The sequence below is a fragment of the Papaver somniferum genome, chromosome 6 (assembly GCF_003573695.1).
Source record: "Papaver somniferum cultivar HN1 chromosome 6, ASM357369v1, whole genome shotgun sequence".
Taxonomy (NCBI): domain Eukaryota; kingdom Viridiplantae; phylum Streptophyta; class Magnoliopsida; order Ranunculales; family Papaveraceae; genus Papaver; species Papaver somniferum.
The window spans coordinates 26,608,771-26,624,103 of record NC_039363.1 but is presented as its reverse complement, the minus strand read 5'-3'; the positions used below and the strand labels follow the sequence as shown (position 1 = coordinate 26,624,103).

General features: G+C 34.4%; 1 protein-coding gene across 1 annotated transcript; it reads left to right on the top strand.

The window, feature by feature from the left end:
• The first annotated feature begins 7,592 nt into the window (after positions 1–7,592).
• Positions 7,593–13,446, top strand: LOC113287201. Its single transcript, XM_026535885.1, has 2 exons — positions 7,593–9,116; positions 13,027–13,446. The coding sequence occupies exons 1-2, from the start codon at positions 7,608–7,610 to the stop codon at positions 13,120–13,122; spliced, it is 1,605 nt and encodes a 534-aa protein (XP_026391670.1). The 5' UTR covers positions 7,593–7,607; the 3' UTR covers positions 13,123–13,446.
• Positions 13,447–15,333: the final 1,887 nt, after the last annotated feature.

Below are 15,333 nucleotides of genomic sequence, written 5' to 3'. Positions count from 1 at the left end.
TAGATTTTTCATGGAAGGTCTAAACATACATCCTTCTCAACTTAAAACTTGTAAGAGTGGGTTCAATACCTTCACCAACTGCAATGGAAAGCTACAGAGTAAGATGGTCACATGGACATAAGCTACATGAAATTAAAAAAAATATGTATGTGCGTGTGTGAAAAAAAGATTCTATGACTTTATGCAGATAAGCGAGAGTGCTTTTACACATAAAATAGTATAGATGAAAACTCCCATCTTTAATTTGTCAAGCCTTAGTGAGACAAAGAAGCTTGCTTATCCTTAAGAAGATAAACTCCTTCGTTTTTGTTAAAATTGGTAGCAAGACAATCAACAATCACATTTTAAAACAAATCCGTTTAGTAAAATACTATACTAACAGTTTATATTTGTTCATCACAAACATCAGTTTACAACGAAGATGACGATTTATTTGTTCCAAAAAACTGACATAAAGATTCATTCCATTCACCATGGTGGTTAACACGGTCTACATATATAGTTCATTTTATAAAGTAACCAAATATGCAAATTAGATATTAAATAAACCTTTCTACACCTCATATATCCAGTAGAAAGTAGACATGATATCCACATACATAATCCATAGAAAGAAAGAAAATAAAACTGCAAGCACAATAGAGCAAGGAAGTAACACTGCAAATCAAATTTTACGCGTCAATAGTTTTAATATATTTGTCGGTCATTCGAGGGTTCCACTTACTTGTAGAGAATATTGCTAGGAAGAGGCATGGTAGAATCATTCGTATGAAATATGAGGAAGATTCCCCAGCAGAAATCATAACATGTGAAGGAGGAAAGTAAGTCAATACAAACAACCACCTAAATCGTTTTCTTTATTTCGTATATTAAGTATTTTTCTTGTTTAGGAATTTTGTTTTCAAATTCTGCATACAGATTAAGGAACGTTTTCATAAAAATCAAGAAATAAACAATAGCGAAATGCCAAAAAAAGAAGAAGTGGTAGGTCGGATATATCAGGTTACGAATCCATATACTCCGAAGTGTAAAGTGCGAACTACAAATGCTCATTCATTCAGAATCATCAATCCCATCACCTAAGATTTAAATTGCGAGAATGTATCTATATAACTTAGAATAGATATTTTGTTTTAGAAATACAGTAGTACTACTTGGTACTGATGTTAATATTGACGTCAAAACAACAATAATCAATACTAAAATAGACAATAACATCATTCAACCTATGTAAGATGTAGCAAAGGAGTTTACCCATGATCTATGTTTTTCCACCGTCCTGTGATATGATTTTTGTAATAGCCAGCACACGTCCTGCAAATAAAGTGATTCTTAGTAATTTGATCTTCGATCACAAAATTTGTTTTTTACTAATAAAATAGTAATAATTTTTTTTGATTTTAAGCAACAGAAAAACCATTCTCAATTAAAAATTGCTAACATTATAAAACCCACCTCCATATTTCAGGCATATCCAAATACCAACATGTAAATCTTCCATCAAATCTTTAACTTGTTATGTTTATCGATTGATATTGTTCCCAGATTGTTCACGAATCTGCAAAAGCAAAAATTCAGTCGCCTAAACAATGGCAAAAACTCATTAAAAAACTCAACCTAAACCCAAGATTCTAAAATAAAATCTAAATCTAACGATCATAAGTTTAATTACAACAGGAAAACAAAACAAACAAAAAAATCGAGTAAAGTTTGGGAAAGAAAACTTATAATCAAGCAAATCACTCGTAGCTTCGTACACTTATCATAAACAGATACTCAATCAAAGATCTTTTTACTTTCTACGTGCTGGAATTTTCAGAAAATAAAATCCCTAAATTGAGAAATAGAAATAAAGAGATAATTAGAATACGTTTAAAATATGTCTACCATTTGATTTAACTCTGCGATTTAGATCCAACGAAATACAGAGACGCCTCATAGGTAGAGATGAGAGAAGAAATCATTTATTTATTTTTATTTACTGGCGGTTCGGGGACTATGAAAGACGAACAGTTTTGTCATCAGTTAAGCGGCGATAGATAGGAGAGATTTCATATCATGTAAGCGACCACATCCATAGATATATCTTTTGGGAGAGTAACTCTGGGCCGCCGTTTATATAGGAAAACTTGGGAAACCGTGCTACGTATTCTTGACAAGTTCTGGAAAACTTTAACATGATTTATCTCTTTGCTTTTTAGTGAGATTTTGTGAGGTTGTTTTATTATTGTAATTGATAAATATGGATGAATAAGCCATATGTAATTGAAGGAAATTGATTGAATTCAAACTTTAGTTAAGACTTTTATGCAAGTTTGGTAAGCCCGTATTTGGTAAAAATGACAATGAATGAATCAAGTCAATGGAGTTGATAGAAATGATAACCAAATGCAATAGAAAAGATTCAAAATTGTTTTCTACTACTCTGATTGTTTGTGTATGGATGATCTTCGCAACCACTTCGAGGTTATATCAATCAATGATGTACACCAATCTTCAAAATAATAAATACTTCCTTCGTCCTATAGTAAGTGACCTAGTTCAACTTTGCTCAATTCTTAAGGCAAGGAGGAGATAGGGGTATTTTTAAGTATTTTTTACAATTACACCCCTAATAATTAGTAAAATTTAGAAATGATTTACCTCCCAAACAATTCCACTGATGTTCGTAAATTTTATACCATTGAATTTTTTTTTAAAATACCTACATAACGATTATAAACATGTCTATTAAATTATACATATTTCTTATACTAACAAAATCAATTAGAATGATATTTTTAGAAATATCCCCTTGTTTAATGATATATATCATCTATTAGTGAGAAAAAATTTAAAAATAAATAAGTCATCTATTAATGGATGGAAAAAGTAAATTCTATGAATATACTAAGAGTTCAACATGATATGGATTCATCTCTAGACTTTTTAAATAGGAATCTACCGACTCCATGATTGACTTTTTTTTAATGTTTTTCTGTAATAAATATAGGCTTGTCTAAGGATAAAATTGTATGTTGCTTCTTAACAACTTTATATACTGGTAGAGGTGGTATCGGAATCAAAAATTTCTAAAAATTTCATGGTTTTATGTTAACCAAATTGTAACTAACATAACTAACCAATGAGGGTACCATAAGTGTCTTCTGGGAGTAAGTATATAAAAGAACGCACGGCAAATTGTCTAGCTTATAAAGCAGAGTTTGGACAACTTAGGCAAGATAAAGAGCGATCAGGATTCGTTATTGGGAAAGCTAAATCTACGACCGTAAAATGATCAGTTTAATTAAATTTCAATAATAAATGTTCTATTAGTATTTCATAATAAATGTTTGTTTAATTAATTAAATAAATAAATATACTTTCATTAATACATTACATATAAATTATCTTATATTAAATCAGTAGACATTAATGGTGGTTGTGATGGTGTGCGGAGGTGGTGGATCATCATGGGGGATAATGGTGGTGGGTGTTGGTGAAAATGGTGAAGTGATGAGTTTCATGGTGCGGTGGTGGAAGAAGTAGTGGTAGTGGGATCAAAAAGGTGTAAGGTACATAAATTACTTAATTTTTAAAATTTGTTTTTCTTTTATTTTCTTAAGTTTTTAAATTTAGACTAATACTTTCATTAATATAGTACATCATAAATTTATCTTCTATTAAATCAGTAGATATTAATAGTGGTTGTGATTGTGGGCGGGGGTGGTGGATCAGCGGCCGGTGTTGGTGAGAATGGACGAGTGATGTTGTTAATGGTGGTGGTGGTGGTGGTGGTGGAAGAAGTAGTGGTATTGGGATAAGAAGGTGTAAGGTACATAAATTATTTAGTTTTTAAATTTTTTTTTCTTAATTTATTTAAATTTAAACTAATACTTTCATTAATATAGTACATAATAAATTTAGCGGTGCGGATAATAGTGGTTGTGATGGTGGGCGGGGATGGTGGATCAGCGGTGGTGATAATGGTGGTATGTGTTCGTGAGAATGGTGGAGTGATGACGTTAATGGTGGTGGTGGTGGAAGAGGTAGTGGTAATGGGATGAATTACTTAGTTATCCTTGATTTATATTTTTATTTTATATTATTATTTAAATTTGTTTTTCTTTTATTTTTTAAATTTTTTTAAATTAAAATTAATATTCCATGCCAGATTTTTGTCGGGTCGGCACATGAAAAAAGATGAACCGCTGAGGACTATAACGAAACCAAGATCATTCTAAAAGTTAGATACCAAACCAAGATAAAAAGCGGTTATAATTGAAAAAATTATTTTGCATAAACAGATGCCTCAGAGGATTTTATTAGAAAACAAAAGAGCAAACGTTTATAATGAATTGATTGTTATTCGAGCGACAAGCTATAATTGTAAATAACGTTCTATTTTGCATACCATACCAAAAGTTTTTTTGTATTAATCTAAAATTTTGCATTTGGACAAGTTAGGCAAGATAAAGAGCGACTGAGATTTATTTAGAGAAAAAAAATACATCAATGGTTTCAGTTGTTTACATCATTATCGTGTCATTAACTTCACATAATAAATATTTTATTAATCTCTCATTATAAATGTCTTAATAAATATATTTTCTTTAAATAATAATAAATTTGTTGATAAACATTACCGATGATAGGGTGGTCTTCATGAGTGGTGGTGCATAGAGCCACTGACGATAGTATTGGTGGTAGAAAAGGTAGTGGTGATGGGTGGTTCCGGTGATGGTAGTGCAGTTGCTCAGTATGTTAGTGGTAATGTTTAGTCTATGTAGCTAGGACACAAATAACATAATTATGGATGTTGTGGTTGATTTTTTTAATGTGAAAATAAGATGGTTATTAACACAAAAGAAACAATTGCACGGGATGACCGGAAGTTTTTTCGAAAAACAATCCGAGAAAAACCCAACAATGATAGTGATACTGAAGGATTTCAATTGGTCTCACTACATGTTTCACCCAGTGGTTTTTTTAAGACAAATATTTTGTCACCCTAGCAATTCTTAAAAATATAAAACATAACAATTAAAAAATATATAGAATAAAGAACCAACAAAAAAATGACAAATGTTAAAATTGACATAATTTTTTTACTTACATGGACCGTGCCGTTATGGCACGAGTGAAGTTCTAGTTTTCCTTATGAAGTTTAGAATCTAAATATCTAATGATTAAATACATCATTATTTACGGATTGATCAAGAATAATACAACATGTAAAATATTCTGGCTAAAAATAATAAAATTCTAGATATCTATAGATTTTATTTAGCTTAATTTTCAAAAATTGTCATTTTTGGAGGTTTTGTAGGCTTAGAGCATCCACAGTCATGGAGTCGACCAAATGCCAAATAGCAGACCAAAAGCTAAAAAAAATTGGCATTTTACACTGAGCAACCACAGTCGTGGAAGACTATTTTTAGTCAGGCGGAAGTATAACAAACGCCCCAGTTCAGGCGCACTTTTAATGACCGTCCCAGTTCAGGCGCGCTTTTAATGACCGTCTCATTCAGGCGCATTTTTAATGTCCGCCTCATTCAGGCGCACTTTTAATGACCGTCTGATATCAGGCGCATTTTTAATGTGCGCCTGATTCAGGCGCACTTTTAATGTCCGTCTAATTCAGGCGCACTTTTAATGATCGCCTGATTTCAGGCGCACTTTCAATGACCGCCTGATTCAGGCGCACTTTTAATGACCGCCTGATTAGTGAATTTACATAAATATTAGCCACTAATCTTCTTCTAATAACGTATTAGCCCACTAATCTTCTTCTAATAACGTATTAGCCCACTAAACGAGTGAATATACCAACGTCCCATTGGGGCGTACATTAAAGCAACGTCCCATTGGGACGTAAAATATACCAACGTCCCATTGGGGCGTACAATATAACTACGTCTGTGTTGGGGCGTATGTATTACATGCGTTTGGTTAGGCGGAGTTTATAGATGCGCCTGATTCATACGTTAATTATACTTCCGTCTGATTTCATACGGTCACTAAAATCTCGTCTGCTTTCATACGCTATTAATACTTCCGTCCCACTATATTTCGTTTAGTCTGGGTTAACGACCACATTTGGTCTCAAACCCTAATTTTGGCGATCAAATTTGGGTTTGGTCCCTTCCGTTGCGGCATATTTTGAGACCAAATTTGAGTTTAGTCCCCAAATTTGGCCGTGACTGTGGTTGCTCTTAGTATCTATAAAGAGTCAGACTAAAAGTCAAATCCAAGCCACTTCTCGCTTAACATTTTTCTTTTTCTTTTTTTTGATATTTATAATTTAGGGTGTTTTTTTCCTCCTTTACTATCAAAATTTAGGGTATTTCCAATTCGGGGTGTTCGTCATGTGTTTATTGTTTGTTTTGTAGGTATCCTAAGAAGATGTAATCAATTGCGTCTTGTTTTTTCTTTCCTCCCCCGCTGGTGCTGCTTCTTTTGGTCTCGCTATTATATGTATAAAATCTATGAACCTATTGGAACCTTAAAAGTAACTTGATTTCTGTTGATATTAGCTTTTTGTGTTTTATGGTTTTTCTCATGTCACTGTTGCTTATTTTACAATTTACTGTAATTCAATTCATGAATCGAGAAAAAATCTTACTAGTGTTGTTTTGCTCATTCTTCTAGAATACAATGCGAACAACTCTAGCTGGTGTTGTTTTGTAGGGTGCAAATGGAAGAAACTTTTCGCTTCCGGCGAGGATGCGTGTGAGGAGATGATATGAGTTGATGTATGGTTTGGTTGTGTGAAAGCGAGCAGGTGATGTAGGAGCTAGTAATAAATGCTGATTTACATGAAAAACTTTTTTAGAACACCGAAAATTGCAGGTGTTATGGCCCTGGAAAATGGTTTAATATATATGTATGGCAACTGGGCTCTGCGAATCGGGAGATTAAATCGGGGATAACTCATCTTCAAAGGGATTCTTAAAAATTACCTCCAGCTCTTCCTTTCTTCTTTAATTCTACAATTGCAACTTTTATTTAACTATGTTATGACCTTTTTGTTCATTGATTTCTCTATTCACTAAGAAAAGAAAGCACTTTTGACAACTCATATGTGAATCTCCATTTTGATACTGATGTTTTAACGTGTTTTGTCATCGTCTTCTTTGTAAAACCAACTGCGGTTTCATTCTTTACTAACTCAATGTTTTAATTTTTTTCTTTCAGTGGAAAAGATGTTTAGGGCTGAAGCTCGTCTGTGACTCCGTCGAGTATTTTTCATGAACTTGAGTGGTGGTTTCCTTCACTGGGTGGTTTGGATCTGCCTGCTCGGAAATAGTTTTCACATCTTAAGATTTAATTCAGGGTTGAAATGGATATTTTTTACCATTAAGTCAAAAGTCCAATTCATCTATTTGTAAGACATATGGGTATGCATGCAGCTGATGGAGTGTTTTTTACTTCCCATAGTTACAACGTTTATGCTACAAGTTGCCACCTTGGATTTCTTTGCCAAAGCATTTAATGCATTTTGCTGGGTGTTCATGTATTTGCTACAGTGCTTTTTACACCATCTCTCATTTCTGTTTTTACGAAGTTCGTCCACCTTGAATTTCACTGTTTATGTGCTCAGCTTTTGGTCAGATTTATCCTTACATATGGCGATAATATGTTATCAGTGTCGTCTACGCATTTCAAATCAATGTTACCCTCTACCATCTCTTCTACACTATAAATTCCCTCAGTTGAAAGCCAGACACCATGTTCTTCTCAATCCCTTTGTTTCTTACCTTGTGTTCATTCTGTACTTTCACTTGCCTTTTCCACTGAACATCATCATGTTTGACATCCCTACCAACGCTTACATAAATCATATTACTCAAACACTGCATGATAATGAAGCTTTTGCAGAAGGTCCCTTTCGAGAATATTTGGAGTTTACGCGGCTTGCTGCAATTGCAATAAACTTAATCTGGTCCCCTGTTGGAAGAGTAATCATACGAAAAACACCGTATACCCAGGTTTTTGTGTTTCGTTTTACTATGGCAGGTGATTTTGCAACAGCCATCTATGAAAACCCTAGTAGAGTGCATGGAAAATTGCTGACTCTAAGATTTTGGTCCGCTGATGTTAAGCTGCACCACCTAGATTTTACGGTGCATGATTTCTGGACTAAGTTTTCTTTACGAGAAGATTTAGTGGAAAGGGGATATGTTGCTAAAATGTTGGCTGATAAGGTTGGTGAAGTTCTGGTTATGGTAGGTCTTGTTTATAAGGCTAGTATTTACAAAGCACATGTTTTGGTCGACCTAACCACGCCACTTCGTCATAAAATCCGCATTCGATATGAATATTTTGAAACACTGGATGTTAAAGCCTACTTTGATAGTCTTCCTCATGCCACCTGCAGATATTGCTGGAATATTAATCATAATCATCTAACTTGTTCTGACAGTCATCTTGATTATCGATGCAATATGCCGACCATTGTCTTTGAAGATGAAGAAAATGCACGGATGATTATCGGAGGCAACAGAGTGCAGGGTCGATGTACTACTCATGGACTAGCTTCTGCGGTATCTGGGTTGCGAATCTATGATAGTGCTATTGATCAAGACCAACACAGTGCAAGGGATCAGAAAAGACAAAGGATTTTACATGACGTTGTCGACCAGATACGTGAAACTAATTCAGCTGATGCTACATATCATCCAACGAGTCCCACAGACAAAGGTAAAAATCTCATGCCTCATATTGAATCGGGGAAAGGTAAAACTGTGGTTACTGTTAGTGAAGAAACTTCAACGGGCCAGAAAAAATTCGATAAGCAACAACAGAAATACAATACTTGGGCTCGAATGCTAAATCAGTATGTTGATTTGGGGGTCCAGTCGGGTCGGATCCATATTCGAGATAATACTCATACCTCGACTTCATCGATGGTTCCAGATCAGAATCCACAATTTAGTCCAGAATGGGTAGATGTTGCTGAGGATGTTAGGGATGATGGAATCCTTCCACGGATTGTAGAAGAAATCGTTCTTTCGAGTGAAGATATTAATATGTCAAGAAATTTTGTTAAACGGGTTTATCGTCTTCCAGAAGATACGGCTGTAGTCGTTGAAGAATTTCCAGCCCAAACATGGACTACCGTTGATGCTATAGAGGTACTTACTTTCTTACTCTACTTCAATTTTAAAAGTAGTTGTTCTCTGTTCTTCTTTCTATTCTGTTTGATCTGGTTCCACTCTTCCCTTAATTTTAGGTTAATTTCTCTTTTCGCTACAATTTTTTTCTCAATCTTCTTATTCAAAGTTTTTCAATTATGGGTTCACCTAGTTATCAATCTTTATATGATATTAGGATCCTCTCCTGGAATTTGCAGGGCATTAGGTCTACCTTAAAACAAGATCATTTAAGTTATTTGATAAAGACACATCATATTGATATTCTCTTCTTCTTAATAGAAACTAAATCCAAAATTCCTTTCATGGAGCAAGTTTTATATAAATTACATGCAAACGATTGGTTATTAATTCCTTTTGTTGGTAAATCAGGTGGCATTGCAATAGTATGGTTTTAAAATATTTCTGCTTCACTGATTCAGTTTCAAGATAATGTTTTCCATTTTCAAATTTTGAAAGCTAATGCTAGATTTCATGTCTTTTATCTACGGTGCCTTAGATAACCATTTAAGGATTAGGCAATGGGATTTTATCTATGCTTTTCATGATCCTACTATACCATGGGCAGTAATTGGTGATATGAATTTTATTATGGATGAATCTGAAAAGGAGGGAGGAAATTCTGTTACTTCTAGTAGTTATGCTTATGTTTATAGTTGCATCTAAAAATTAGGATTAATTGATTTGAATTATGCTGGTTTGCCTTTTACCTGGACTAATAAGAGATCTGGTAGTGCTCAAACATTCAAGAGCGACTTGATAGAGTCTTTGTTAACCATAAGTGGATAGAATATTTCCCTAATTCTCTTAATACTCATCTCACTAGAGTTGTATCTATTCATGCTCCGATTATGTTATAGACAACTCATTTTGGTGACAAGTTATATAAACCTATGAGATACATGTGATGTTGGCAACAACATAATACTTATGAATCATTTGTTCAACAGTCAGTTTGCACCAGTCAGAATAAACATAGTAGTTTTACTAGAACTATGACTCATTTGCATCATACACTTAGGCTTTGGAATAAACATGAATTTGGTAATATATTTAAAAATATTTCTGATATTCTTTCTGCTATTGATGTGAAAAATGCTTTACCCTCCTGTTGAAACCAAAGCAGCTTTAAATGATTTGCATAATGATCTTGAGTCTTGGTAGCTATTGAAAAAACTTATTAGAGTCAGCATGTTAAGGATAAATGGATTAAAGAAAACGATCATAATACTCAATTTCTTCATCAACATGCTTCTGAAAAACGAAGAATTAATCACATTTATACTTTACGAGATGCGTCTGGCTTGTGGATTAAAGGTCAGTCTTCAATTAGCACTCTTATAACTAACCATTTCAAACATATTAGTCATTCTGCTAATCCTTGTATTGATCCTTTATTTTCTTCTATTTTTGCGAAAATTTTGACTCCTTCTGATAACTTTACTCTGTGTCAAATCCCTGATGAGCATGAAATCAAATCTTCTTTATTTATGATGAATTCTTGAGGGGCTCCAGGACCTGATGGATTTCCCCCTGGTTTTTATCAACATCATTGGGATCTTGTTAAGTTTGATTTGGATTATTGGGTTCAACAAGTTTTTAGAACTAAGTATTTAGATCCAAGTGTTAATCATACATTTATATCTTTAATCCCTAAAGTACGAGTTCCTACAAGTCCAGGTGATTTTCGACCCATTAGTTTAAGTAATGCTCTTTATAAAATTATTGCAAAGATTTTAGCTAATCGTATAAAACCCTATTTAGATAGTCTAGTTTCCCAAAATCAGTTAGCTTTTATTCCTAATAGGCATATTACGGATAATATCGTAGCCGCTCATGAAGTTTTGCATACTATGAAAACCTGTAAACGTAAGATAGACCATAGGGCTATTAAGTTAGATCTTTCCAAAGCTTTTGATCGAATGGAATGGGCGTTTATTATTCATGTTTTTCGATTGCTGGGTTTCTCTGATGATTTCTGTGATCTAATCTATATGTGTATATCTACTATAACTTACTCTGTGTTGGTTAATGGATCTCTTGGTGAAAGTTTTGCTCCTTCTAGGGGAATTCGTCAAGGAGATCCATTATCTCCTACTATTTTTATTCTATGTATGGAAGCTCTGTCCAAGTTACTGTTGTATGCGGAACAACATAAATTAGTTACTGGTATTAAGGTTATTGCTGGTAGTCCTTCTGTATCGCACTTGTTCTTTGCAGATGATGCTTTTTTATTTACCAATGCTACTATAGTTCAGGCTAGGAACTTGTTGGATATTTTTAATATGTTTAGTCTTTCTTCTGGCCAGACTGTTAACTACCAGAAATCTGGTGTTTACTCTAGTAAAGGTGTTCCGAATAAAAATTGTAAAACTTTAGCTTGAATTCTTAGGATCGGTAGGATTACGAAAACTGATAAATACTTAGGTACCCCTTTATTTTTTCATCGATCGAAGAGTTTTACTTATCAATGTATGTTAGATAAAGTTTATCACAGAATTAAAGGTTGGAAGGCTCAATTACTTTCACAATCCGGTAGAGCTGTGTTAATTATTTCAGTTACTAGTGTAATGCCCATGTATCAAATGACGTGTTTTGCTTTACCTCATAAAATTTTAGATAGATTGAATGCTCTGCAGCGGGACTTTTGGTGGAAACGTAAAGAAGGTTCTAAAAGCAGCTACATTAAGTCTTGGTTTTTTTTTTTGTAAAAACAAGGCTAGTGGGGGTTTACGCTTTAGAAATCCACATAAATTTAGTCTGGTTTTTCTTACTAGGTTAGCTTGGAGGCTTATTACTAGTCCTGATCAGTTGTGGTGTCAAATTCTTAAAAGTAAATATTTTCCAAAATCTGATCCTTTACATTACAAGAAGAAAATGGTTAAATCATGGATATGGACTAGTATCTGTAGAGGCATTGAGGTAATTAAGTTAAATCATTGTTGGGTAATAGGAGATGGTAATAATATAAATCTTTGGACAGACAAATGGTTACCTAATGGTCAGTGTCCTGTACCAAGATCTGGTGTTAGTGTTAGCTCTACACAAAAGGTATCTGATATTATCACTCCTGCAGGTAAGTGGAATTTTCCTTTAATACATACTTTGTTTGATGATAATACCATTCATGCTCTTAAAGTGCTTGAACCTGATTCTTCTAGGCCAGATTCTATTAAATGGTTAGGGACCAAGAATGGTATGGTTTCCGTCAAATCAGCTTATAATTATCTTGCTAATCAGTCTGTTGTTACTGCTAAAGTTGCTTGGTCTAAAATTTGGAATCTTAATGTCATTCCCAGAGTTAAATATTTTCTTTGGAAAACTTTAGTTGGTTGTTTACCAGTTAAACCAGTTGTAGGGAGGTTTAATCATATGGACAAAACTTGTTCTTTATGTCAATCCTTGGATATAGAAACTGCGGATCATCTGTTTACTAATTGTGTCTTTGTTGAGGATATCTGGCGCGGTCTCTATTTATCTCCCTTTTATTATCAGGCTCATAATGTTTCTTTTGTTGATTGGTGCATCAGCTGGTTGCATGATAAAAAAATTCGGGATCAAATTGCTTATGTGTTGTGGTTTATTTGGAAGTATCGATGTCAAGTAGTTTTTCAAAAGATTAAACCTAATCATCTGGCTCTTATTCATTCTATACCTAGGGATCTCCAATCCTTTCATTATAAATCACCAACTTTGAATCCAATTACCTCTAAGGTTACTCAGTGTGAATGCTTGCATCCTGGGAAATGTTTTACAACAACTTCTGTTCCTGCTATGTCTAATGATGATACGCTTCACCTTTTATTTGATGCAGCTTTCAATTCCAATACCAAACAGTATGCCTATGGTCTAGTACAACTTGATAATTTTGGAACTGTAACTGAATTTGCAGGAGGATCCGGATGGTGTTCCAGTTCATTTGAGGCAGAGTTCAGAGTATCTAGAGCATCAGCAACATGGTCTCGACAGCTTGGACATCACCCAGTAGGCTTCTATAGTGACAACCAAGATGTGATTAAGGCTATCAAGAAGAACGATTTTGCTGTTGACTGGAGAGCGCAACAATTTTTGCTTGAAACTCAACGTCTCATTCAGTTTTTTGCTTGTTCTTATTTCTCTTATGTAAATCGGAAATGTAATGTTTTCGCAGATAGGTTAGCTAAGTCCATGCTTAGGAGCAGTTCAAGGTCTCTTAATTCTGTAACCATCCTGTCCAAAAACAAGCATGGATTACTAAACTGTGTACCATAAATAACGCTCACCATGTAACTGTTTCCTAGTGTTAATATATGTTTGTTTATCAAAAAAAAAATGGCAACTTACACTAATTTGTTTTTCTTACTATTAATTAGGCAACTAAATTGACGTTCTTGATCTATATTATAAGGGACAGTGGTGTTTTCCTACATCGACGGCTCTCTATAGTTGGAACACATAAAGGATGGTCCAGATCGATCAACTAATATGTGTTTACACTCTCTTCAAATGGACGGAAATCTACAGTTTGGCATATAAAGAACAATCCTGATTCATCCACAGATCAAAGACGTTTCACTCTCAACCTAATTATGTCATTCAATCCAATTAATGTGTGCCATTGCTCTGCTATAATTCACAGATGTAGAAACGGCAAATTAATAAAGTGTCATGCTTCAAACCATATAATTAATAAACCGGCCAAGCTTTTAAATTCTTTTAGAAACTGGCCTTTCCGTTAGAGTTGACACCTGGGCCCACCAGATCGGTCAGCTGCGTTGAATAAGTCAAACTCGGTACGAGAATTTACGACTGTGCCCTTCCCCATTTAAAGACGCGTGTGGTGTAATCTCTCACCACACTTTCTATTTCGTCCTCTCTTCTCCCTCGTTCTCTTCTCCCAGTTCTGAAACTAGGGTTAGGTATTGAAGCTGTTTGAAAAGAAAAAGAAAACTGATGTTATTGAAGTTGTTTTTGTTGAAGACATAGATGTTAGTGAAAGACCAGAGTGTATTTGGAAGAAAAGTTCTACATATTTAGGGATTCAGAGATAGTGGTGATACAGTGAAGATGAGGTACAAACCGGGATTGAAACTGTCTGAATCAAGGTAAGATTAACGAAACCCGTGACTTAATATATGATGAAAATCATTGTATTGATAGTTAATTGATTTAATTGATCGATTGATTTTTAGGGTTTCTGTTTTTTTTCCTTTGTAATTAGGGTTTATTTGAAACCAAATTTTTATAGTTTAATTGGGGTTTAATTTTCGTGATTGGGTGTTTGATTTTAAGTAATATTGCTTAATTAGGTTTTCATTGGGTTTTCATAGGTTTATATCTGATTTTGTTTCATTTGTGTTGCAGTCAGTTCAAATTTAGGAATATCAGTGTATATGCGGAGCCAAAGAATGAGACTTTGGTATTTCCTGATTGCCATAGAGATGAAACAGAGTTGATGTCACTTAAGTATATGGTGTATAAGGGTTTGTCTATGGATGTTAAAGAGAAGTTTAATTTATATTGGTTTAAGGAAGAATGTCTGCCACTGCCATTGTTAAACAATGATGATTTTGATAATTTTTGGGAGGATTCTTTTGTAAATGAGGATGGATGTATATGTTTGTGGATGGGGATGAAAGACACAGTGTTTGGGACTCCAAAGACTACACCAAAGAAGAAGACAGTTAGTAAGGGAACCACCCCTATAAGATCCCCAAGTTCTTTGTTATTGGTTTTATGCAATGTTTGACAGTCAAGTTAAGCTAGTTTTTGATTGGCTGTGCAGGAACATTTTGACAATATTGTGAAACAGAGTGCTGCAGCTGGTGCTTATCTCAGTAGAGAAGATCCTGCTACATGGTCCAGGGCCAAACATGAACAAGAAGAAGGGAACGACATCATTTGTTCTTGCAGCCAAACATGAACAAGAAGATCTTGAACCCTCCTCACAGTAGGAAACCAGGAAGACCCAAGAGCAAGAGGGTAAGAAGTTATGATGAACCTCGTGTTGAGAAGACAAAAAGGAGGTGTGGGAAATGTGGAAATGTTACTAACCACAACAAAAGAACATGTGCTGGTGGTGAAGTGGGATCTAATCCAACTGCAAAGAGGCAAATGACTGAATGTGATGCACAAAGCTTCACCTTCAGCAACATAGAGCCAAGTCAGACCACCGGTGTTAGGGGTGCAGCTAAGTCAAACAAGAAGAAGAGAACGACAT

Excerpts from the sequence above, each read along its gene's own strand:
- LOC113287201 (XM_026535885.1), top strand. The coding sequence starts at position 7,608 with ATGGCGATAATATGTTATCAGTGTCGTCTACGCATTTCAAATCAATGT. Across the intron at positions 9,117-13,026 it reads CTACCGTTGATGCTATAGAG|GAGGATCCGGATGGTGTTCC; the intron begins GTACTTACTTTC and ends CTGAATTTGCAG.